At 35.5% G+C, this 25,457-nt stretch overlaps 1 protein-coding gene across 9 annotated transcripts in view; it reads right to left on the bottom strand.

Moving 5' to 3' along the window:
- NPAS3 (neuronal PAS domain protein 3) overlaps positions 1-25,457 on the bottom strand; it is a 594,777-nt gene that overhangs the window by 394,901 nt on the left and 174,419 nt on the right. For 8 of the 9 annotated variants that reach the window (XM_030950330.1, XM_030950332.1, XM_030950331.1 and 5 more), the window contains one exon: positions 18,511-18,755. In XM_030950330.1, the coding sequence (XP_030806190.1) occupies positions 18,511-18,755 (245 nt within the window). Of the gene's footprint in view, positions 1-18,346; positions 18,398-18,510; positions 18,756-25,457 lie in introns of all 9 variants that reach the window. The other variant, XM_030950338.1, reaches the window with a different exon arrangement.

The raw sequence follows: 25,457 nt of genomic DNA, 5'->3' as shown, positions 1-25,457 counted from the left end.
TAGTTACTCACACATGACAAGTATAAATATTTCCCAGATAAGAAAAAAAAGTGAAAGAAAAATCAAGAATTTTAAAAAACCAAAACAAATCCCAACCCTAAATTCAAACTATAAATCCCATAATGTCTATGTAATTTTCTATGAAACAAGCGCATAAGTCCTAATTGTTAAACTGAGTCTTGCAAGCTGCAAGCCTGATCAACATTTTAATCAATTTTTATAAAAATAAATTTTAAAAGAAATGTGCTTAGAATGCATAATATTCTCATATTCTGCAGGATTAAGCATAAATGCATCATTAAAAAAACTCAGCACACTGAAATATATTTTGCATTGCTATATAAGGAAAATTAAATTTGTCCACAATATACATGTGTGTTTCATTTAGGTATTTTATGCCTGCGTGTATGCATTAATCCACATGTAATATAGGCATGAACAAAAAGTATAAAAATATACTATATTCAAATGAGTCATTCTAGCAATTCTATCCCTGGGAAAGCACATGTAAGTGTAAGAAGTTAATATGGTCACCATACATACATATATATTTGTATGTACCCCCAGGATTCATATAATAGGAGCTGGAACTCATCTCAGGGTATTTTGAAATCCAGTCTCCTGTTTTTCATCCCAAACATTTATTTCATTTAGGCCTACGTGATAGGAAACCCTTCCTTTTTTATATTCATGCATGTTTTTGATAAACATAAAGCTAAAATAATTCACTGGTAAATCTGGCCTTGTAAAACTATATAGAAAGATGTCCAACAAGTAGTTTCATGTCATTTTTCTTGATTTATGTTATAGATGTGCTTGTATTAAAAGACAAAAAGGTTGAATTCTTTAACATTTTAGTATGAAAAAATATGTGCATAAACTAATGTGGGGGGTTTTTTTGTGATTGAACTTTATACACCATGTTCCATTTTGACTGAAACAGTGAAATAACTAGCATGTTGCCTCTCTGAAGCCGAAAGCAATTTCCTTTTCTAATTTTAGTTATGCAAAGCCTATGGGCATCATCAGCATTTAGTAATTAGTTTTATAATTACTGCTGTTTTGCTCACTGTCATTCAATTTTTCTTACAACATGGTCTGGGATTGAAACATCCCACATCCACAGCTGTGTAAATTGCCATCCATTTATAAGACAAAAAAAGTAACATTCAACATACATCATTATTCAGTCAAGAATGTGTTATTGGTACTTAGGTGATGCTTTGAGTACATAAGCTGCACAGTAAAATACAAAGAAAAATATATTTGAAACACTTAATAAATGCTATATAAGACAGGAAAGTCTGGAAAATCTAAAGGGGAAACAAAATAATTTCCACTAAATTATATTTCAGATTATTACCAATATCAAAATCTGTTCTAAACAAGGGGAAAAAATATATTTTTTGTTAAAAGACATACACTGAGCTGAAAAACAGTCGAATTCAGAGTTCATAATAGTGTAGTTTGATCATTATTGATAGAAGAATTGGTAGACTGGTAACTAAATGCAAAGTCAGCTAACCAAGAATTACCTATCAATACAGTGTCAATACATTTAGATATGATACTCCAAAATATTTAATATCATCAACCACTTAATTTTAAGAATACTAAAAATACAAATGGTATTCAGTATCTGCCTAAACCCAGCAATTTTTTTCTTAAAAAGATTATATCACAGAAAAATTGGACATTGACTAGAATTCTTATGTTACATATTATGTTCCAAATTTTATACTTTTAAAAATTTCTAATCTGAAATATTGTATCAATTATGATTTTTAAAGACAAGAAACGTAATAGTCGAACAAGAATGAAAAACCTATCTTTTCTCCTTAAAAAAAACCCGTAATTTCTTCAATGATCAAGAAGTACCATATTCTCTAGAACATGTATGCTTCACAAAAGATTATCATGGAGAGAAGAAAGTCCCACAAAAGGTTCTGCCAGTGTCAGTCAGCTACCACAGATGCCAACTTGCTAGAGCACAGCTATGCTCTGAGAGGAAGAATCTTCCCTCAGCAAAGGTGACACCAGGGATCACCAGCACAAACAGCACATCAGCAAAGGGACCACCCATATTTGTCATTCCTTCCTTCCCACCAAAAAGCAGAGTAATAAAGTCTTTTTAATCTTTCCCCCATCCTTTGTCAAGCTTAGCTAGGAGAAAACAGCTGCAAATAAACATAAAGCTGTTACACACAAAGGGCTAGACTGTGCTCAGCCCAGTGAAGGGATAGAGCAGATATGCTGCTGCAGAGAAAAAATGTAGCCAGATTGCTTTCAAGGATTTTTGCAGAAGCGTCTGCTATTAAATGTTTTGTGACACAGCCAAAGTCTTACATTTTTTCCAGGGAGAAAATAATTCTAAACATTTTTTGCTACCAAAAAAAAAAAAAAAAAAAAAAAATCTCAATTTAGAATACTTCTCAGTGAATATAAAGTGGTCAATGTGACTCAAGTCAAAAAAATTCATTGTTTTCCCAAAGAGCAAAATTTTTAGACTGGTAACAAATCCTGGAAAAAACCAACCAAATGCTTTGTCTCCAGTCACCTACAAAGTGTGAGATGAGATCCTCAGAGTCAAGACTCAAGCAACCACCACAGTGGATATTTAATGCTCCTGCAGAGCATACCAACTGCTCTTACCCTACAGATTAACAGTCACAGCCCACTTCACCCATCCCTCAGGTCATTCAGAGCCCACATATTGCCAGCAGGGGCCTCTCAACCTTGTTCCTGCTGCAGGCAGGGGTGGAATGTCCCTGTGCAGGGTCACCAGCTCAGCTGTTCCAGCAGCACAGCCCTGCTGTGCTCTGGGGGCTGCACACCCCAGCACAGCCCTGCTGTGCTCTTGCTGTGCTCTCTGGGGGCTGCACACCCCAGCACAGCCCAGCTCCAGCCTCTGCCTCATCAGCTGCAGTCTGGCAGAACCACAGGCCCCTGAAGGCCATGCAGCGGCAAGGGTGTTTGTCCCCAGAGATACAGGTCAGTCAGGAAATTTCTGACATGAAAGCACAAACATGAACTGTGCTTTTGAAAGACTGATGCCTACACATCATGTCAATAACTGGCTTTCATATTTTCAGAATCTTTTCTGTTCACTTTGGAGTCTTTGGGATTTTTTTGCCTTTTCTTTTGTGTATGGGCAAATATCATTACTACCTTTGTTTCCCTTTGTTCCTTAAAAAAACCCAGAATGCACATAATTTTTGAGTGGAAGAAATAATTTCTACTTTTGAACCTCTGCAAAACGCCAGTTGAGGGACTATCTGGCTATATGTAACTAGATCATTCTTTCAGGGAAAAACAAAAGAGAACAAAAAACCCCAACCCAGGAATCCAAACACAAATCTGTGAATTCAAAATTCATGTACTTGTGCCTCAGAGGTTTTGGCCTTCATTACCAAAACACATAGATCCACATACAAAGCTTTTTCATCGCTGAAATATGCAACAATGCTTTTATTGAAACTGCTGGAAACACATCTGAATAAAACCCAGTTATTTCTCACAGAACTGAAGTATTGTGTGCATTGATACACCATTCAAGCTGGATGAAAAGCATGTCCTACACTATGTCTTCCACTTATTTTAATGACATTCTACACAGTATCTAAAAAAAAAGCTACAAAATATTCTCTTCAGGTGCTGCTCGGGACAATGACAACTATTATGAATGTATGGGAATATCATTACAGAAAAATATTTTAGAAGCTGGAGTTACTGATTGACTAGAGTCTATTTAGATGCCTGTTTACAAGTGGGGAGACAATTTTGTGGCAAAAAGCTGAGAGAGGAAATTGAGCTAACCCTCCTGCACTACAAACATGGAGAGCTGCTTTTGGAATTCTGCCTGAAAATCCCTGCTTTGCTTCAGATGGATCCAGTAAAACAGTGGAAAGGAGGAATAGAAGATTCAATAGTAAAGAAACACTGTCTGATGGATGGAGCAGATAACATAAGTTATTAGCTGTAGCACCCTTTTTTGCTAGCTTTTGAATACACTCTGCAATAACATGTGCAAAGTATTTGGGAGCTTCAAATTACAACTCTCGTATAAATGTGAAGAAGTAATATTGTACATTCCAGAAACCTCTTCATTCATAAAATATTCCTGACCATATGTCTGTAAACTAATAGCAATCACCAAAATGGCACGAAACATGGCACAAAAAAGTGTGAAAAATAACACATGACAGAGATCTGATACATCTTCAGGGAGAAGTTTCAGGGGAAAATACTCCAATGTCAGCAACATTCAGTGGCTATCAGAAATTTATTTCTTCTCATTTTGTCATTACCTATTAATCCCAACTATTCTGGCAGTAAATGGTTAAAAAGGAAATAAATTAAGATTATTGTAAATCATTACATACAGAAAAATAATTAACTCAGTATGTTTATTTATCTATTTTTTGCTAGTTGATTAAATGAATGATTGATGACAGGTTCCTTGTTTTCTTTTCCTTCATTTTGTCATTATAAATGATCAGTATTAAACTAAACGGAGACATCAAATTGAAATTGTTAGAAGCACAAAATATAAAGCAGATGGATCCAGATTATTTCAACTTTCTAGAGTAACTTAGTAAAATGCATTTATATATACACAAAGAACTCCATTGATAGCAGAAATAAACAGTAACCTGACTTACTTTCCTTTCAAATATTACATATTAATATTCAGGCTTCCCTTTTAAAAAAGAGTCTTTTGATAATTTTGTAGAGAAATTGTGCAAATGAATGCACTTATCCTATTTATTCTTGGATAAATATAAAATTTATCACTGGATAACTCATAGCAAACAGTTTTTGCAAAGATGCCAAAGCATTCTTAAATGCTGACTAGTGTTCTGAATAACACAACCCTAGTATATAGCTTTGGAGAAGATATAAGGGAAAATATGGGCACAGTCAATTGAAAAATTGTCCTTTGGGTAATGTGAGAAGAGGGAAGAAAGTGAGCTAGAGAGACAGCGGTCTCTCATCTGCCTATAAGCAAACACTCAGCATCCTCCCAGCAGAGAAATGATGAGTTAGCCCACTACATATGCAAGGATTTTCTTCTTACTCATTTCACATGCAAGAGAAGCAAGACCTAAGTTCTGAAATCACTCTAAATTTTTGAGGACAGATAAAATCCCAGGACTCTGAAGTGAGGACTGAGGCAGTTTCCCCTGAGCTGACCCAAAAACTGCTGGCTGGGCTAGGAAAGTTAACTGGGTGCAACTGCATTTTTGAAAGTTAAAGGAATTGACCCAGAAGTCTCAGGAGACTGCTTTTATATGGGATTTAAAAGAAAGTAAAATATCTTTCTCCCAGAGCGATTCACAGTAGTAAATGGGCAAGAGCTTGAAACCTTTGTTACTTACAGAATTTACTATTGAGAACACAACTGAAGGAAGTCACTGGCAAAATCTGTGACTTTCCTTCCACTTCTCAAGAAACTACTTAACTCTGAAGCAGCCATTTTTTGGTTGAAGACATGTGTCATGTCTTTTCACTACTTGGAAATACTAGAGACAGCTGAGCTCAAATAATGCAGATAGTCTGAATTCACTTAACTCTGATTTTGAACGAGTGGAAGTCTGAATTCGGGAGGAATTCTTTTCCTCCTATTTCCATACAAATTCTGGCTTCAGCTAATATGCTCTCTTAGAAAGTCAGTTACTTTTCCTCAGAGATCCCTTATTTCTGTGCACCACAGTATTAGGATTGTAGAGGCGACTCTGAGGCAGGTTTGGGGTGAAGGGAACCATTTGTGTGTGCTTAGGAAGGATCTTCTAAGCTCACTCCGTTTGATGGAGTTTCCCTTGCCCAGATATGATATTGATACCCAACATGACAGTGCAAGTTGTATGGATAAGGCAGGTATCAGACTGAAAGGTGTCAGAAGGAACTTTTCAGACAACTCTGAACAGATTTTTTTTTCTGAGAAATCTTCCAAAGTCTGTGGGTAAGATAATATTGCACTTGTGCTATCCTGGCCCATTCAATATCCTAACTGTGAAATCCACTTGCCCCAGATTACTTCCCCAGTCTCACCTTGTGGTACCTGTTCTCTATGTTCAGTTCTATCACAAACTATTCCTACTGCAAGAATTATGCCATTGAAACAAAATATAAATTCAAGGGTAACCTTCAGTATTCACAATTATTCATGAGGATTCACCTCTTGACATTGTTCAATCCTTATCAGCAGAAGGAATCCAGAACCACTTCACAATGAGACAGACATTCAGGTTAATTCCCAAAGTAAAAAACCCACCAAAATGGCATGTCCATATTACATGAAAATGTATATCAAATACATGTCACTGGGTTAAACCAAAGAATATCACACTGGAATAAGTACTGCAAGTTTGACTTTAGGTTTTTATGACACTGTTACTAAAATATTCTCTTCAGCTAGCTCTGGTTTCCTCCATTCTCAAAACATGTTAGAAAATTGGATACGACTCAAGTAAGAGCTACAAGAATGATTAGACTTCCAAAAGTCGGTCCCTATAGTGAAAGACTAAGAAAGCTCAATTTATTTAGTTACTGAAAAGAAGGTTAAGAGGATCACAATACCTACATGTGGAAGAGATTTCTGACAGTAGGCAGCTCATTAATCTAGCAAAAAACGCATAACAAGATCCAGTGTTTGGACGCTGAAGCTGAAATAAGACTACAAATGAGGCACACTTTTTTCACAGTGACAGTAATTAACCATTGGAACAATCTGCCCAGGGATGTAGTTGATTCTTTATCATTTAAATGCTTTACATCACCATTAGATACTTTCCGAAGAGATAAGCCTATGTCTCAAACAGATGCAGAAAATACAGGATGAGGTTCTGTCTTGGGTGTGCAAGAAGTTCAGCCTGGATGCTTATCAGAACTGCTCAGCATTGTACCTCGACAGAACAGCGCCACAAGTGCTCTGTGCCTCCAGGACCAATCACCTCACGACCATCACATCCACCCTTTCCATGCAGTTCCATTCAGGCTGAACAAATGCTGCCTCCAAATTCACCTTCCTCTTTGACAGGTAAATGAAAACCCTCCCAAGGCAGATATGGACACCTTCACAGATATTCCATGCCACATTCACTGTCTGGCATAATCACTGCTGGAGACCAAAATACACCAAAACTGCCAGTAAGCACATGGTGTAAAGCTGTTTGAACACTGACTTTGCCAGATGCTTCCACCCAAGGAACATCTCTAGGGCTAACTCCAAGCTAGTGATGAGTGAATAGATACATAGCAAATGGCTTCTCAACATAGCTGCCTGCATGCAAAATACAATTCCTTTATGTCTAATGAGTTTGTTAGAGAATCAAGAAGTTCCATGAGGATGGAGAAACCAGCTAAGCCAAATGTATGATGAGGTTAGGTGAGCTACTAATTTTCCTCTCAGCTCCTCAATAACATTTGTAAAAAACTTGCCATTTAAATCTTCAGGATAGGATGTTAAAGCAAAAGAATAGCAGAGAAAAAAAAATAGATGACAACAAAAAATTATCTTCAGAAGAACAAAATTAAACACCCCCTTTATTCACCTCTAGGAAGGGATAGAAAGAACCATTTAAAATATAAATAAAAATAAAAACTATACACTCGGACTGTTTTAGGAAGGTGGAAGTGCACAGAAAATCACACTTGGACTTGCTATACAATATACACACTACAGACTTTTGTAGATTTTTTTAGAATACCTAGTTATTATATTTTTTTTCTTTTGACACTTAAAAGATTGGCAATGGACTACAAAATCTTTAAAAATTACTAAAGGGAGGGTTTCTTTATTATGAGATACACCTAATTAGGACAATATAACATGGAGATTCAATATAAAATGGATTAGCAATATTCCTCCTATTCAATTTCTTCATCACCTACCCTGAGTGCAAATCTTCATGTTATTCTGGAAAACATCTCCTCATAGACGTGGGTTAAATTTCTAAATGGGTTAAAATTCCTTTCATCAAATACAGCATCCTTGCAAAGGACATGACTATAGTGTTATTGGTTGAGAACTGGACTCTTGGACTTGTGACATGGGAAGAGGGCTCTATTTCCTGCTCTAACACACACTTCTCATGGGATATTGAAAAGTCACTCTTGGCTTTGCAAATGCGCTCGGCAGCTGCTTCTTATGATCAGATTACCAAAGTGCTGAAATCTTTTGAAAATCTGGCTATTTATTTTGTTGCTGAATAGGATCAGAGATCTTTTGAAATCTGGCTCCAGTTGGAGTGCTGTGCTCTTTTGAAAAGCTAGCCCTAAATCTGTATATGCCTCAGTTTCTCTATTAGCATTATCAGCACTGTTCTGCATCAAGAGGTTGAGACACAGCTCACATACACAGCAATTCAAATTTGAAAGGGGATATATAGATGTACAATTGCTCTTAAAATTGTAGAAATACTATACGTACCTATAAAAGAAAATAAAAAAGCAGTTCCTGATTTTTCCTAACTTTTGTACGAATGGTTTTCTGTAAGATCTACAGTTATATAGTCTTGACAATATTATTCTTGCTATGGGTAAAGTTTGGGAATTGTCTATATGTATTAAAATGTTAGCAAAGCTATTTCTCTGTCTTCCTTTTATGGTTATAAATATGTGTTTAACTGTTTTACAGATGATGAAATAAGACACAGAATTTTGTACTTGCATGTGGTATCATCCCATGCAAAGCAAAGTAAAAAGAATTTTTATAGGATACAAGTAGAATGCAAAGTGACAACACACACATTCTTGTGCAAATGCACTCAGCTAACTCTGTGTGTAAGGATTATAGGGAATGATGAGCTCAAGTACTGATATGAAGGTAAGAATTTTCCAACAGCTCCATTCAGGAACTGGTGTTTAAGTATTTTGTGAGGCACTTGCCTTTCTTTCCTTCCATAGTAACAGAAAGTGCAGGCTCTAAAACCTTTGAAATTTAAGATAAAAATATTCACTTTGGCTTAAAAGCAAGCAAATAAACAGAAAATTATCTTCCTTAAGGGAGTTCGATATTTTAAAACAACATAAGTTCCCCAGCTGTGTAGTGATTCTTATTTGGCTTGTGATCTCGGGTAGATATAGAGGCTTACATGTTCTCTAAATTGTAAGCTCTATATGAAGAGTGTTCTTTAATTACTGACAGCTAATGAAAACAGTTTTTACTGATCTCTCTAATGTCCTGGGAAAGTCTTTACTATGGATTCATTGTATTCTACTTTATATCCTTGATTGAAATGGGAGACCACAAGAGCATAGGGATTTGGTGGAAACTCGATTTCGTTCCTCTGGCTTCAAAGAGAACAGTTGCAGAAATTAAGCTGCGTTGATATTGTGGTCAAACTTTGGTCAGACTGTGGTTGCATTTATATAAATATAAAATCAGTGCACTTTGGTTTTTAAAACTGCTGGATCTACCGTCAGTATCTAAATCTTGCTCAGTTGATCAGAGGGATCTAATATAACTATTACATGAAAATAAATATTATTATTAAATCCATATGCTTCGCTTCCAGGTCTCTATTATTTGCTCCAAATGTTGAGACAGTCACTTTGGAAAATGCTAGTAAATTTACAACTGCAAGCATATGATATGGGAAACATAGGTTTTCTATTTCAAAAAAATATTTTGTGTTTTCTTTCATTTCAGACAAAATATTTTGCATCATAATCTTTTACTTGCAATATAGAGTGATGTAACTCTTGGTATGACAAGTATTGTAAAAGCCCATTCAGTTGCAGTGCTTTATTTCCACTAAGGACCCCAATCTAAAAGCAGGATTCATTCAACAAGAGATATATGGTAGAAGTTCAGATGACCCAGAAAACCAATAAGCTACAATAATAGAAGACTAAGCTCTGTTGAATGCTGCAGGGCTCTATGTACGTCCTTACATTCTCTGCCCAGCTGAGGAGACTAAGGTATGAATGCTATATTGAAACTATTAAATCCAAGAACAAGATCCTATCCCTCAACTGCTTTCATTTGCAAAATGTGTGCTACAATATTAAGTTTGACTGAGGCTTTGTCCAAAGCACTCTTCATAGCAAAGACACTTCTGCTCAGAAAAGGGTGAATAAAAAGACAAATAGAAGTTCCATCAGATATTGCAATTTGCAGATAGCAACAGCCTTTTTTCATTTTACATATCAAAACCTACAGCAGTGATTACTGTTCCTGATTACTACAAGCAAAAAGCAGAACAAGCGCTTTTGGCACACCGGATTCATTGCACATCTGTAATTGGCTAACCCCACCATGTGCGTTATTTCAAAAAGTTATGTAGACTGCACATATAATTTAAGATATTCATGCTTCCAAAAAAGACCACCTGGAGCTAACCCATGCAACATAAAACATGAATGTAAAAATCATATGGAAGCATTTTATTAAGAACTTTGGAAAAGCGAATGTTGTGGCACTGACTTTTACACAGAAATTTCCACTGGATAAAGATCCATGTCATTATAGTGAAAAGAAATTAATTTTGTTTTAATTTGAAAGCTTTTCCTGGTTTATTTCAGTATCACTACTAAGGCTGGAGCTAAAGCAACCATCAATACTCTACTCCTCCTGATATATTTACCTCTGCAAGTCAGAAGCCCGTGCTTTTGCCAAAACCCACTCAGCCAACACTACCAATATTCTCAACCATGAATTGTAATGCCAACACCCACCACCTTTTAGCAGGAATGAGGAAAGTATGTTCTCGACTTAGGAGTGAATTTTTACTGACATGCTAAGGACTACTCTACAGAAAGTCATCCACATTGAAGGAAGAAAGAATAAAGTGAAAAGTTAAAAACTTTGGACTTTCTTTTAAATATTAGTATTCTTCACCAGATTGTTTTCATTACAAAGGCTGCATTAAGGATGCATACATGTACAGAAAGATGCAGGACTACAAAAAGGAGAGAGTCAGCCCTGGAGACCGAATACAAGAAGAAGATATTTTGATATTTGGGGTTTTAGCCCTGGACTCAAAAAAAAAAAAAAAAACCCTCAAATAGCTAAGAAAAATAAACCATTAAAAGAAGATAAAAATATGCAATATTGACCAAATCATTGTAACTGCACAAGAAAGGAAGATGAATTGCATTGTGGTAGAATGGAAATACAGTAGTTGCTGTGAGAGAAAAGACACTAATGTCATCTTTTTATTTCCTCACTCTTAAAACACTGACTGTTCGCTTGTTTTCCTATTTAATTGTTAAGTTTCAAGGTAAAGTTCTAGCAATAAACAACTCTTCTAGGGACTGACATTTGATTGACAACATTTTAGAACAAGTATTAATTTGTTATCAGCAGTAAATGCTTTGTGTCTCCACAGAAGTGATGGATAGAACTTTTTATTATACAAATAAAGCACCACGAGAAAGTAAATCATTCACTCATTTCTGCTAATAGAAGTGGAAGGATCTGGTAGGTTCTTTTTATGACTTTCTTCATGAAAATAAAAGCCCAAAAAAAAAACCCCACAAAAACTGAACTTTAAATGCTTTTCCCATGATTTCTGTTCTGCTTCACAAAAACCCAGAACTTTTCAAAGTCCTTTAACACCAGTAGCCTAGCATTTAGGACAGCAATGACTACAATAAAATAATAATAGTAGTAATAGTAGTAGTCATAGTAATAATAACAACTACAACAGCACTAAAAAACCAACATTCTTATACTGAAAAAAAATTAGGTTTAATTTACTAAGCTGAATAGATCATTGTCTATGATCCAAACATCATTGTAATTTGGGAATTTTAAATCAGCAATCAAGCCATGTTTAATCCCAGTTTCCTGATGATCATACCCTGAGCAGATTCTCTCTCAGATTTTTCTGTAGATTTTTCTGTAGAAAAACAGAAATTCCTTTCTTAATAGTGACTTTCACTTTAATTCGCTTTCCAAGAGCAATTAATTATACAGTTAATGTGCTTAACCTCATTCTGACAACATAATATTCTTACAATATTTCAAAACCATAATTGTTATGAACTAGGACTCCAAATGCCTTACAAATACTTCAGTATACAATGCAAATCCTAGTTGACTGGACTTGCAATTTCAGACATTTAAGCTAGGTTTGTTTGATAATAATTATTTTCCATTTATCCATGTTTGTTGAAAAATAAAATCTTGCTTTTATCCCTTTTGTGCAGGAAATTTCCCAAATAACCTCTGACTCAGAAGGCCTACAATGCTTTGAGGCTGAAACAGCTCAGTAGTATAAACTTCACAACACCAGCACCTGCAAAGTATGGATTGTCTTGAAAATTGTACTGTATTGTAACCAGAACTAGAGATACTTGTAGAATTGATTCTGTACAAGCAAGCACTTAAATAAACCTTATCAAACTCTTCTTCCTTTTCTGCATCATTAAAAGTTTATTATACCTTACTGCTAAAGAGTCTATACTGTTGCCAGAAATATTTAACATTTTTAATACACATAAAATTGTTCTTTCTTAAATTCTTCCAATCCCATTAGATTTTTTCTTAATGTCTCTACTTGTCTTTGCCAATATTCTGCACTTCAGATAGTCCGGTTTATCTTGCTATATGTATATATATATCTCCCTTTAATGCCTTAAGTTTTCTATAAATACATATACATATTTTTTCAAGTTAATTATTTTACTGTCATTCTGAAAAAGGACACAGTTTAAGAATTTTCAAGTGCATAGGAAATTATAACTTTTTTTTTTCTTTACGAGTTCTAGCCTTAGGGGTTCTAACTCTAACTTTTATTTTATTATTTTATTTATTTATTCTATTATTTTATTTTTTTCTTCAAAATTTTTCCTCATGATCAGTTTCACCCATCAGTTTCCCCACTAGGCAAACAGTCCCTGAAATGCATTAAGCATATTTGTTGACACCCTCCCCCATTTGCCAAATTTGAAGTCAATCAGGTCATGATCACTTGTCACCAGGCAACAACCAACTCAGCCCCACATTCAATTCATCTTGTCTATGACAATGAGATTCAAACTGAGCTACCTCATTCTGGGTTCCATATCTTTCATACCAGAAAACCATCAATAATTCTCACAGGGAACATTCATGATTTACTACTGACTTCTGGAAATTTTCATCACTTGGTTTCTGTTACATTCCAAAAAAACTTAGTCATGTTTAACTCATGCAATAGGTTGAAGATTGAGACACCTCTGCCTATGGCTGCACTGCCACATAAACAGGTTTACAATGGATAAGCATGTTTACAATCAGTGGTTAGTACTGATACACAGTCAGAGCCAACAGTACCCTATATATAAACAGGGATCAGATTCTCATAAGAACAATGCCTGCAAGGCAGGGAGAAATAAATTACAGGGCTATCTGAATTCTCCAGCATGAGAGCAGAAATTCTGCACAAGGGATCTGGATTTGGAGACCCTTTCATCTCAAGGAAACACCATCAATTCATCTGCATTATCCTGTTTTCATCTGATTGAGTTTTCCATATCAAGCTTTGAAAAACATGATCTTAGGCCAAAAACACTATGGAAGAAAATAATTTTACTTTGCCCTTATAGACGGTTTCCCTGAGACAGAATTGTGTAGGGGTTCAGAACAGAAGGCTGGTCTTTCTGGAAGGCTTGTGGGTTTTAGCAGGGAAAGGCTTGCACTATCTTGAATTTCCTGCTCAGGAACTTTCCTTTTAAAATATTAAAGGCTAACAACAGGTAATGTTATTTAAAGTGTTTCCACAATGAGGTCATGCAGAAAAGAACAACTTATTCATCTCTTATAAATGCATACATATTTAGCACAAAATATATTAGAAAAAGATATTTAAATTAATGAAAGTAATTCCACTTGACATTTGGGATAACAATTACCATACTTTCCAATTATCATTATTGCTTGTTTTCTTTCCCAGAGAATTCAAAGTGCTGGACTTATTTCCTCAACCCCAAGCCCCACAGTATGATATGACATCAAGTTCATTTTCAGCCTAGACGTACATACTTTGTTTATCTTGAGAATGGAACCTTTGAAAAGCATGCTAGTTTAAAGGAAAAATGTGCAATTTTGTTTTAAAGTGTAATTTTTCTTCTTACGGTTATCAATTTTTTTTAATCTCTCTACCAATACAGACTTGAAGTAACATTGAGTGCTTTATGGCTTGGAACTTTTCAGAGTTGTACTTACTTACATTGAACAGGAACAATTTGGACAATAAATATTTCAATACACCACAAATACTTCTGAGAAAATCTTATTTCTTCTGCAACTGATATATATTAATTCCAGAATACAATTGTGTTAAACTACCTAATTGCAGAATATGGAACACCAAAAGTAGAGATAGCTAAACTAACAGTGACAGTTTTACACAACCTACCAGTCAGTCAGTACTATTTACTGAAATTCTTTTTTGCTCCTCAGCTACAATCTCTCACTCATCTCTTCTCTTACAGCAGAAGTAAGAGCTGTTTTACTTATTCAGCATAAAATGTAAAGATTTGGCATAGAAAAATAAAAACTATAAGCTCACTTTTAACTTGACATATCCAAAGTTGCCTTACATTTAACAAAAATAAGATTCGCCTTGCAAAAACATTTGTATCTCCAAAGACAGAAATTAACACCTCACTTCAATGAAAAAAAAAGAATTAAAAAATTATAACTATTTCAATGTCATCATGGCAAATTACCAGGACAAGGATTGCAAAATTAGGCACAGATTACCAGATAAAAGAAACAGAAATTTTAAAAGTCGGGAACTCTATTCAAGGCAAAGGGTCATGAGTTTATTTTTATAGTGGCAGTGGTCCTGAGTCAGAACCAATGTTCCAAAGATTGCCCAAAACCAAAATACGCAGCATGACTTTTCATCAGCCAAACACGTTCAACACACTGAAGAACATCACCATGCTTCACACTCCTCCTGTCTCTTCCTCCTTTCACTACTAAAAAAAAACAAAAAAAAAAAAAGGAAAAACATGTGGCTTAGCAAAAAGACCCACAATGTAGTGGAAAAAAATATGAAAATTTGCATGATCTTTAAATGCTTTTAGAAACAGTTTGTGCCAAAAGTGCAATGAAATTTAAAGTCAATAATTTGAAGACAATATTCCAAAACACAAAGGTCCTCACAAGAGTTTGATGTTGGAACAGGACTACAGGGCCTAGTACCAGAATGCACAAGATGATTTCAAGTTCCATGCAAAATAAGGCACTACTTTCTGCCTGAACACACAGTAAATAAAATTAAAATACTTCCATTTCTATACAACTTTCAGAAAACTCAGATTTTAGTTCTAAAAATTGGTAAGCAACTCATTTACTGTCATCCTCAGAATATATTCCAGAAATGGAAGACTTTTAGAAGGGTGGAAACAGAGGAGAGTAGTACTGTTATTGATAACACATTGTATGTACTTTCAAAGACTAAAAATTTTATTCCTACTGACTATAAGTAACATCTTGATTATTTTCTTCCACATATATTTACACCCCAGTCCTTAAGAACTATCTTTAAACTTATCTGCTATAAGTTGTGTGTGCATTTGTTTATAAGGACTGAAATTTCCTATACACAGAAAGCCCTAGACAATGTAGTAAAAGAAAAATGACTGAAGTCTGCTGTATTAGAGGATGGAATTTTTTTTCCATTTTTAGCAAATTTCAAATCATTGCCTATTGCTTTTAAGATTAATAAAAGATATAATGGTTTTTAGATCGCCTCTAAATAAAGATTACTATGAATGGAGAAATGATTTACCAATAGTCACCACAATGAGATTTCCTTAAAGGTTACAATCATCAGTTATTTAGCTGAAACACTGCTGAGAATGCCTGGTCATTTCTTGAATAATGCATAATGTTCATTGCAGATTTGATCTGTATTATTACAATACAGATATTTATAAAATAATGGTGAAAACTATCTGTTACTTTCCAATTGCTCAAAATATTTTCATGAAGTAATTGACTCTGAAAGTATTAGATGGAGTTACCTGAGCCCTCATTTGCAAGCACAACTTGTAGTGATCACTACACAATAGGCATAAGAAAACAAACTCATCAGCCTTTACAGACTTCTAAGAAAAGCTGTGATAAATACAGGGCCGAGTAAAGGACCTTTCTGAAATACTGAATTAAAATTATTTAATTGCTGTACAGTATTGGGGGAAAAATTTAAAACTAAGCTTTCAAAATGAATTATTAACAGAAGCAGGTCAACACATTTGGGGGAAGAAAAAAATAGCAGTTACCTATACAATGTAAGTACCACTCAAATAATTTCCCAAATATCTTTAAGTCTATTCAGAAGATTGCTTGTGCACATACAAAGCATGACTAGTGTTTTATTGTAGGTTTATCATCCATACTTCACGTGAACCTGCAAGCTATTTATGTGAGCTTGTTTATACATATGAACTTCTTCAAGGGCAGCAAAAAGCACCCTTAATAAATGAAACTGAATTTCTTTTGACGTAATTTCATGAATGTTTCATCAGAATGTGTTAACAGGTTTCTATGTAAGGAGAACTGGTGAAATCATAAAATATACCTGTAGTACACAGTTAAAGCTGCTTATGGGGAATTCTTATACAATGAAACACATTTTCATCAAGCATTGTTTCAATATACTGACACATAAATAATACAATCCTACTTAGCATTAAGCTAAGCACCCAAACAGGAGGAAAAAAATGTCAAAACCCCTTCCTGAGCCCCAATACCCCTTGTACCTAAAGGAATGAGAACCATAGCACTCCATGGCTGGAGGGGCAGGGTTATTATATCAGACAGGGTGAACAGACATTAAATGTTTACCCTGCTCTTTTTTAGGGAGAAACACTAATCTAGATCAGACTAGTGATGTTGTTGTCTAAGAATAAGAATTTGTTCTTCCTTAAAATTCTTTTCTTCATTAGAATCTTTGCACAAAAATGAAGATTTGGTATTCAGGTATATATTCCAGAAGAGGATAATGAAAAATAGATCCCAGATACTCTAAAAATATACAGAGATTGGCAAAGCTCAGAGTTTCAGTAACATAGGACAGCTTGTAGAAGCACAGACAGATCATAGATTGTACAGCAGAGTCCACTTTACATCTACCTTGAAAAAATGTTTAATTGCCTGAGAATAAACTCTCATCCTGTAAAAATGGGGAACATTTGCATATTATATCAGAAGCCTAATGAACCATGTTACACTCATGCCCTGGATGATGTAATTATTGCTTTTTTTCTTCCATGAGAATTATATATGATGTGGCAGATAATATAAATTAAATATATGAAATGATGGAACTATGTCCAGCTACTAAATCGTCAGTCTGAATCTGTGTTGGTTTTTGCCCCCCATACCTCTCTCCATCCTTTGAAAATTTTAACTTTCCTTAAATAATATAACTTCCTTTAAATGGAAGAGCAGGTAAATTCCTTTGCAGCATCAATACAAGTAACCCTTCATGGACAGCTGTGGGCTGATAAATAAGATTCTATTTCTACCTCCTCCCTCAACCCTTAAAGGTGGCTTCTTTGTTTGCCATATGCTGTATACATTCTATCTGGTTTAGTGTAGATTAAGAGTTTATAGTTCATGATTCATGGAAAAAACTGGAAGTGCTCAAATCTCATATGCCTCTTCCAAATATATGTTTCCTTCAAAACGTGAGAGCAGTAGCTAAAATAAGGGAGTATTCTGGGCTGCTAAAGCCAGGACACCCAGAAATCCCAAGTCTGGTAACCCTGATTTCTGTTACTGCAACTTAGTCCCTAATATAAAATACCTATCAGACAGAGATCACACTCATCCAGATGGGTAGTGTTAGTTAAAAAAATAATAGATTACCAAAAAAGTCCACTTTACACAGGTCATTGGAAAGACTGTTTAGGAGCAACATACACACAGCCTCTATTTTGTGCCAACTCACATCTAAAACACTGCTTTTGCTCCGCAACTGCTTGTTTGAGCATTAAAAGAGATCTTTTAATACTGAAAACAGTCTATTTTGTTGATCAATGTCTACTGGCTCAGAAGTCAAAATAATTTCTATAGACATTACAAGAGGATAAATAATATCCTAGTCTCTCAGCTGAAGATTTAAGTATTTGGATGTGATGCTTTCAAACTTCAGAAATATGTGATTCTACCTTTAAGGTATAGCCAGAAAATTAAGAGACTGAGTTGTCAAATCAAGGAATAATGCCATTTTCCTCTCAAACATATACTTATATAAAATACTAAAACAAAGCAACACAATAACACGTAAATAATTTGAAAGAATTTAGTCTACATCACCCAGAAGACTTACAGCTGTAACAGTTACATCATAGGTTTCTTGGTAAATAAAAAAAAATTAAAATAAGAGGTTTATTTCACCTTCACATGGTGTCTTTCTCATGCAGACCTCAGATTTCCACATTTGAATCCCTTTAAAGGATTTGATATGCAGGGAAAGAAGAAAGGATGAAGGTAAAAATTTCAATTTAGAGGCTACTAAAGGCTACCATATTCTATAGTACACAACAATATTTACTCCATACCTTTAACTGATGTATTAGGTGGAGGTCCTTCCATCCTCAAGTTCCATGGAGGATCACCTTGATTAGCAAAGTCCCTCATTTTCAGATAGCTAATTGTAAGTCGGATGATGGATGCCTTGTCAAGCTGGCTGGTAATGGCTGCAGGCAGTGGCAACAACTTTGCCAACTCATAGAACTCAAAATTCTCCTTTCCCCGGCGAGAGCGAGCAGCATCTCGGGACTTTTCCTTCCTCAAAGCTTGTAAACTGAAAGAAAATAAAGAAAGTAGGACATTCGTCAGTATTAGTGTTCTCTCACATTTAACCAATTTACTTTTTTCACTGCTGGTCTTCTCTTCAAATTACCACATTTGCGAAATGCTGTTGCATATGGATCTACAGAATTCAGGATATATTAAATGGTGCTTCACGCTCAAATGACTGAAAGTAACAATAATATTTGAGTTTAAGTGGTGGTCAACATATTATGTAACTACTTTTAAATCACTTTAGCCACTTCCTTTTTAGCCTGCCTTTCCTTTGTCAGCTGTCAGTCTCAAGAAAAAAATCCCAAGAATACTGTGCACATGTGGGGTTTATATGTCTAGGTGCCATTGCTTCTCACTGACTCACTCATTCACCCAATTTTGCCCTAATTTTTATCATATTCTGACTCTTGGGAGAAGGTTAAAAGCAGATGATTCTAGTGTTTGCCACCTCTGACAGGTGCTGCAGCGCAGCCAAGATTACCAAACAGGTTGTACACTAACTGCTGAGACACAGAAGTGTAAGTCTGGTGCAATAATGTGAAAATTCCTGTGTTTCATGAAGCTGCTCTTCAGGAGTTGTTCAACTGTCTTTGTAGTGGAAGCAGTAACCTTTGTCAGTGGGGTGAGAAAGCTGTTAATACAGTTCTGTGATTCACATTTCTGACTGTAATTCACTACCACATACATGGCAGACTGACAACCTTCTGATCAGAAAGGACCTTCTGCTCTACACTGAGCTGTTGGAAATGCAAAGACATTAATTTAGTCCTGTTTCATCAATGTATCATTTGCTACCACTAATACAGAATACACAAATTAATTCAGATTTTACTCCTGTACTATTTGTTTAATTGGTGTAAAACTCCTTGAATGCAGTGGGATGACAATGGTCAACACCTGGGGGCTTTTTCCTTTTTTTTTACATAGAGCAAAGTGTTCAATTCAGGATATTATAAGCTTCACAATACATCCACCTTGATAGACTCAGGCTGGTGCTGGTGTCTGTCCATCACTGTGCAAGGTGAGTAGAAACTGTTCTTGTACCTCATTAAGGCTCTATCTTTCCTTTGCTTCATTTGTTTACTTACTAATTTGATGAAGTTAAAGCCACAACTCCATTAGCTACTAGTTGTTTTACCACAGAACTAGAATACAACCAGTATATAATGGAATAACAAATGCTTTCCTCCACCTTCCACAACCCTTTCTGAAACCTTGGATTTATCAACAAAAAAGTCATAATGACGAGATCTACAAAAGCACTCTGACATATGAAGTAAATCAGTAGAATTAAGGCATGCAGATAAAACACCATGGAGCTAAGAGCTCTATTTACCTGCTTTTCTAACTTGGGAATAAAATGAAGAGTTTCTCTTGCTTTAATATTCATAACTACCTGCATTTTTGTAGCCATCTCTGCCACTTCAGACTTGGTAGGGCATATCAGCTGGGCCCTTAACACACAAATGAAATCCCTCCATGACAGTTCCCTTAGTATGGTTAACATGTTACATTCCCTACACAATTCCACGCCAATAGTAATTATATTTAAAAAGACAGTCTGGCTAAGAAATAGGAATGGTGAGATAAAGGTATGGGAGGAAACAGCACATCCTTACTCACAGCTAAAGATACAGAATCCTACTGAATGATATAGTAAAGCACATACTTGGTTTTATAAACTCTACATATAATGCTAGCACCTTGACTTGTAAACTATATTCTAGGAAAAAAAGTGCCTGAAAAATAAGATTTCACAATGTTCATTGTAGATGCATCTCTCTCAAATTTCAAATTTTAGATATCTACCATCATGGATATCCCTCAAAAGGTGCATTAAATACAACAGATAAAAGTATTTGATGTATACACAGACATATGGGAGCTACAACTCTGTGAGGTATGAACTGTCCCATTAATTCCAAAGTAGTATGCCCTCACAAGTTAAATATATACAACAGTGACACAAGGAAAAGGCAGGCAAATGTCTCTGCACAATTGCTTCCAAGTGAAAGCTCAATTTCATGGCATAAGACTTGGCCTTTTCTACCTGTCACCACCTTTTTTTTCCTGGAAGCCAAGCCTGAGAATTCAAGTCCCCAAATCAAGTTAGTAGAAGAATTGAGATTACAGACCTGCTCTGAAACTGCACCAAGGACCTTCTTCCCAAAGCACTTAATTATATCCCTATGTAAGATGGGAGATTGTTAAAGATCCCTAGTAAAACAAATCAGAAAAATTACAGATCTCAGCAACTTCTGAAACTGAAAAATGAGTGGTGGTTAGAAATTGAGTGGTGATAGAATATTCCTTAGAAACACCAATGTCTAAATCCACCGTTTACAAGTCCCATAGAGGCTTCAGGAGATTGCTGAAACTGAATAATATACTGGAATGTAAACTTATGTAAAACATTACTGGATCAGTAACAGCTTGCAATGGAAGTCAGTTGAGCTGAAAAGTGAGGCTCCCTGTGTCAGCAAACAAATATTTGAAAGCCACCTATGGTTATTCAAAGCTACACAACAAAAAAAGTAGAAGGGATGGGGAGCTGACACGATAAACAAAATAAACGCTTGAGAAACAGTATTGAGGATAACTCACTTTTTCTCCCAACCGTTTGTTATATTTTCATTTGTGGAAGCTTCATGGGGTTAATCAAGTCAAGGAATTTGTAACTTGAAGCACTTCTCTTGGCACCAGTGCCATCAAGCTAAATTAAGAAAGAGTGTCTGTGAATATGTGCACACAAGTCCTAATTTCTACTCTGTGTAATTCTACTAGGGAAATACACTGTACTGTTGGACACTGCAGTTATGCTGATAAAATGGGTCCTTAATTTGGGAGCAGTGATTTCCTCAGCAGGATGCAAGAATTCATTAGATACAACCTAAACATGGCTGTTAATCCTCTCTGGCACCTGTGATGCTGATAGGCAACATCAGCTTCCTTGCCAGATGCTCTTAATAAAGCAAAGTACTGGCACTAATAATCCCAAGAGGATGCTAGAAAAGAGGAATGTGAAGCTCCCAACAGAAAGCAGTGATGCTGACACACAACCAAAATTCATCTTGCTTCCTGTCATATGACACCTGGAACTAGAGGTGGTCCTTGGAACATGAATGAATTTGTTAAGTATCAGGCTGCAAAAACTTAGAAATACACAGGCTCTTTCGCTAATAAGAAAAATTAAAGTGTGGGGAACTACACACATGTTTACTAAGTGGCTTTCAAAAACAGAAAGCACCAACAAAGCAAGCACCACACGTTTAAGAGTTCTCAAATGACAGAGAAGATCCCCTAACAGTCAAGCAAATCTAAATAGAATATCTACAGTACCAACAAGAGAGTAAGAGTGGGAAATATACCCAAGGGATATAAATATTGCTCCCTCTTTGCCTCCTGTGGAGAAAGGATAGTATCTAAGACAATTGGATCAGGGTGCATCAGGGTACAACGCAAAAGGATGATGTTGTCATACAATAGTGAAATTTCATGCATTCCCTTAGGAAGACATTTCTCATAGAATTTCCACATAGAGAGTCCTCTAAAGAAGACTAAGAGGTTTCCAGCTGATAGCTCCTGATAATTCTGAGAAGCAGGACCATATAAACAGGATATTTCATGGCTTGAAGACTAATGCTATTTTAGATATGGTTTCTAAAATATATTTTATTTCTCCTTTTAGGGCCTTTCCAGATGGACTGATATACAGGTGGTCTGGCTTTTACAGATGAAAGGGTACAATAAATACTATCATATAATTCTAAAATGGTATACATGACATTTCTAAAGTAGATTTTCTATTGAAGACACATCAGATGCAGAAGACATGATAATATGGTGCTGCATAAAAGTTTTATTGGTACTCGTAACTCACTTGTGATTTCATTGTGCTTGTGGTCATTCCAAGCTTAACCTCCTCTATATTTTATTTCACATAATTTTATATACTTTACATTCATAAGTATATACAAGTATTCATGTCTGTGTGCACACCCACAACCTTCACATGTCTGACCAATTAACATCTGTCACTTTAAAGTTGGGACAATCACAGATCCTAATTTTTGCAGCATTTAATAGCAATCAAACATATTATAGCATATCAACAGATATACTGACCTAGACAAGGGGTTTTTTTCTATGTTCCCAGAATCACAGAACATTCTGAGATGGAAGTGACCCACAAGGATCATCAAGTCCAACACTTAAATGAGTGGCCTACATGGGGAAAGAGTCCATGACGTTGGTGTTTGGTGTTATTAGCACCACGCTGTAACCAACTGAGCTAATCTCAGGGTCATAACAATACCTCACTTCTGTGTCTCAGTTTTGGCAGGAAAAATCAGTGAAATAACTGAATTATGTGAATTTGCATTTTGAACAAAAACAGGGGAATGATTGCTGTTACAGATAACTTTTGCTTGCAGTTTCAAAATATAGCTTGGAAAGTAGCGGTTTGTAGACTTGCCCAGTTTTAGAAAGGCAGCTCACATTTACATTTCACCTACACTGTTCCCTTAAACCTGATGCAGGAGAGACCCCCCAGCAAAGCTTCTCAGAACATCTGTCTCCCTCTGCCCAGCCCCACATAACAGCACTGCTGGGATTTATGGTACCTTCATTGGACTTGTCACAAATAGAGATTGGATTGGAAGCAACAGCCATAAAACAAGGTTTGAGGGACAGATGGACTGCTGAACTCGAGATATAGTGGCTTGAGCCAATGGACAGCTTATCTGTGTTGTGCTTTCATAGTTACTGCTCATTTTCCATTCACTTCTCTGCTTGTGAACCAGAGAAATATGGCAAAGTCTCACAAAGGACGCACAGTATTTTTGAGAATGGCATTGAAATCCTCCCCAGTTTCAGCAGAAATTTTAGAAATGCAAAAGTCTACCAGAACAGGACAGTTTTTCTTATATACTAAACATTTTCATACTTCTTAACCCAGCTGTTACTGAGCAGTAGTCTTAAGCCCCTAACAACAATGTGGATTAGTAGCAGCAACTTCAGATATAGTATACAAATAACACTTAATATCTAATAATGTTTATAACAGGCTTTATAGAGAAAGAAGCACTATGTGTCTGTGTATATTTTTCTATTAGTCTAGTCTTTTAAAGTCAAGCAGTGAAAGGTCCACTATAAACAGGATCCAACTCTCTGAAGGAGAAAGTCAGATGAATGTTATAACCATTTCACAGAAAAGAAATCAGATATAAGGAAAGGCTCTGCAACATTAGAGTGCACAATGAATCTGCTACAAAAATATTTGGAGATAAGTGATCCAGCCCCTTCAGCCCTCCGAAAGAGACTTTAAATTGTACATGTCCCTTTGTGTATAGTCCTTCCCAATATAAAGAACACAAGCAGGCTTACTTGCTAGTGAGCATAGTTACAGTATTACATAAAGCAATAAATTTATGCTGCTCCTGAGTCCATATATGTGAATTTGTGCAATTCTGTATCAATATTACTAGAAAGATCCTCTTCTTTTCTTACTTTGTTCCACACTAATATGATGGGACATAATATTACCATACTTTGGACATTTTCGTATTTAAATCAACTTTAGGTCCTTTCCTCTGTTATTAATAACCTATTTACATAATTTATGTATTTATGTTATACAATGTAGTGGATTATTATCAAAATTTGACTAATAGAAATGTTTATACATTCTGATCTATTACAAAAATAATCCATTACCTGTTCCCTCAAAGCCACATCCTTCAGAATCTTTTCTGGGGCTTCAAGTTGACCAGTGAAAACAAGGAGGGCAGTTAAGTCCATTTAAAACAAGTACATTTAAAATCTGACTTTTAATGCCTGGGCAATTCATTAAGATAATGTCCTGCTCTACTGATAGGTGACCACCCATAAGCCATGTTCTATCATATAAAAATCTTCTTTCATTTCACTGATGTTGTTGAACAATTAAACTTCTAATGAAGTTCAAAGAATGGAATAGCATCAATATTTAAATGACCCAATTATTTGGAATATTTATTGATTTTACTTCTATATGACTCTTCATATTCCTGATGTTTTTTCAAAAGTTAATAGTAGCATCTCAGAAACACTGTTCAATCCAAGTGACTACAGCAGTGCACATTTTCAGACTCCAAAAAAATTATTTAGACTGTAGGAAAGATGAAGGAAGTAAAGGAAACCAACCTGCACTGCATAATTGCACATATTACAGTTAAAAAGACCCGTTTTGGAAGTCAAACATCACCATTGGTGGTAGCATGAGCCTGAGGCTTGCTATTATCAATTTCTTTTGTTCTGTTTTTCTAAAGGTTATGCCCTAGAGACTTCACAAATATGCATGAAACTGGATATTTTTTAGTATAGTAGATCCAAAATACAAAAGAATGAAGCAAGAGAGCTAATGCTCCTGTAGATGTAAATTAAAAGAAGAAAAAATCTGCACTCAACCTTCTAAGACTAATTCAATTATCTCTGAAAAATTGATAATGAAGGTATGTTAATATGTTTACCTCTAATTTCTACACTACATTTTGCTATCTTTGGGGATTTCTTTTCTTCTAAGACAACTTTTTGACTTGATATTTTTTCCCTTTCTTTGCTTTTTCTTTCTGCTATCCCATTCGTAGATTTTCTTTTCACAAAGATTGTTTCTGAACTGAAAGTACAAGAACTTCAAGACTAATAATAACAGTTACCAATG

This window comes from Camarhynchus parvulus, chromosome 5 (genome assembly GCF_901933205.1).
Source record: "Camarhynchus parvulus chromosome 5, STF_HiC, whole genome shotgun sequence".
NCBI classification, from domain to species: domain Eukaryota; kingdom Metazoa; phylum Chordata; class Aves; order Passeriformes; family Thraupidae; genus Camarhynchus; species Camarhynchus parvulus.
This window is presented reverse-complemented; position numbering and strand designations above follow the sequence as displayed.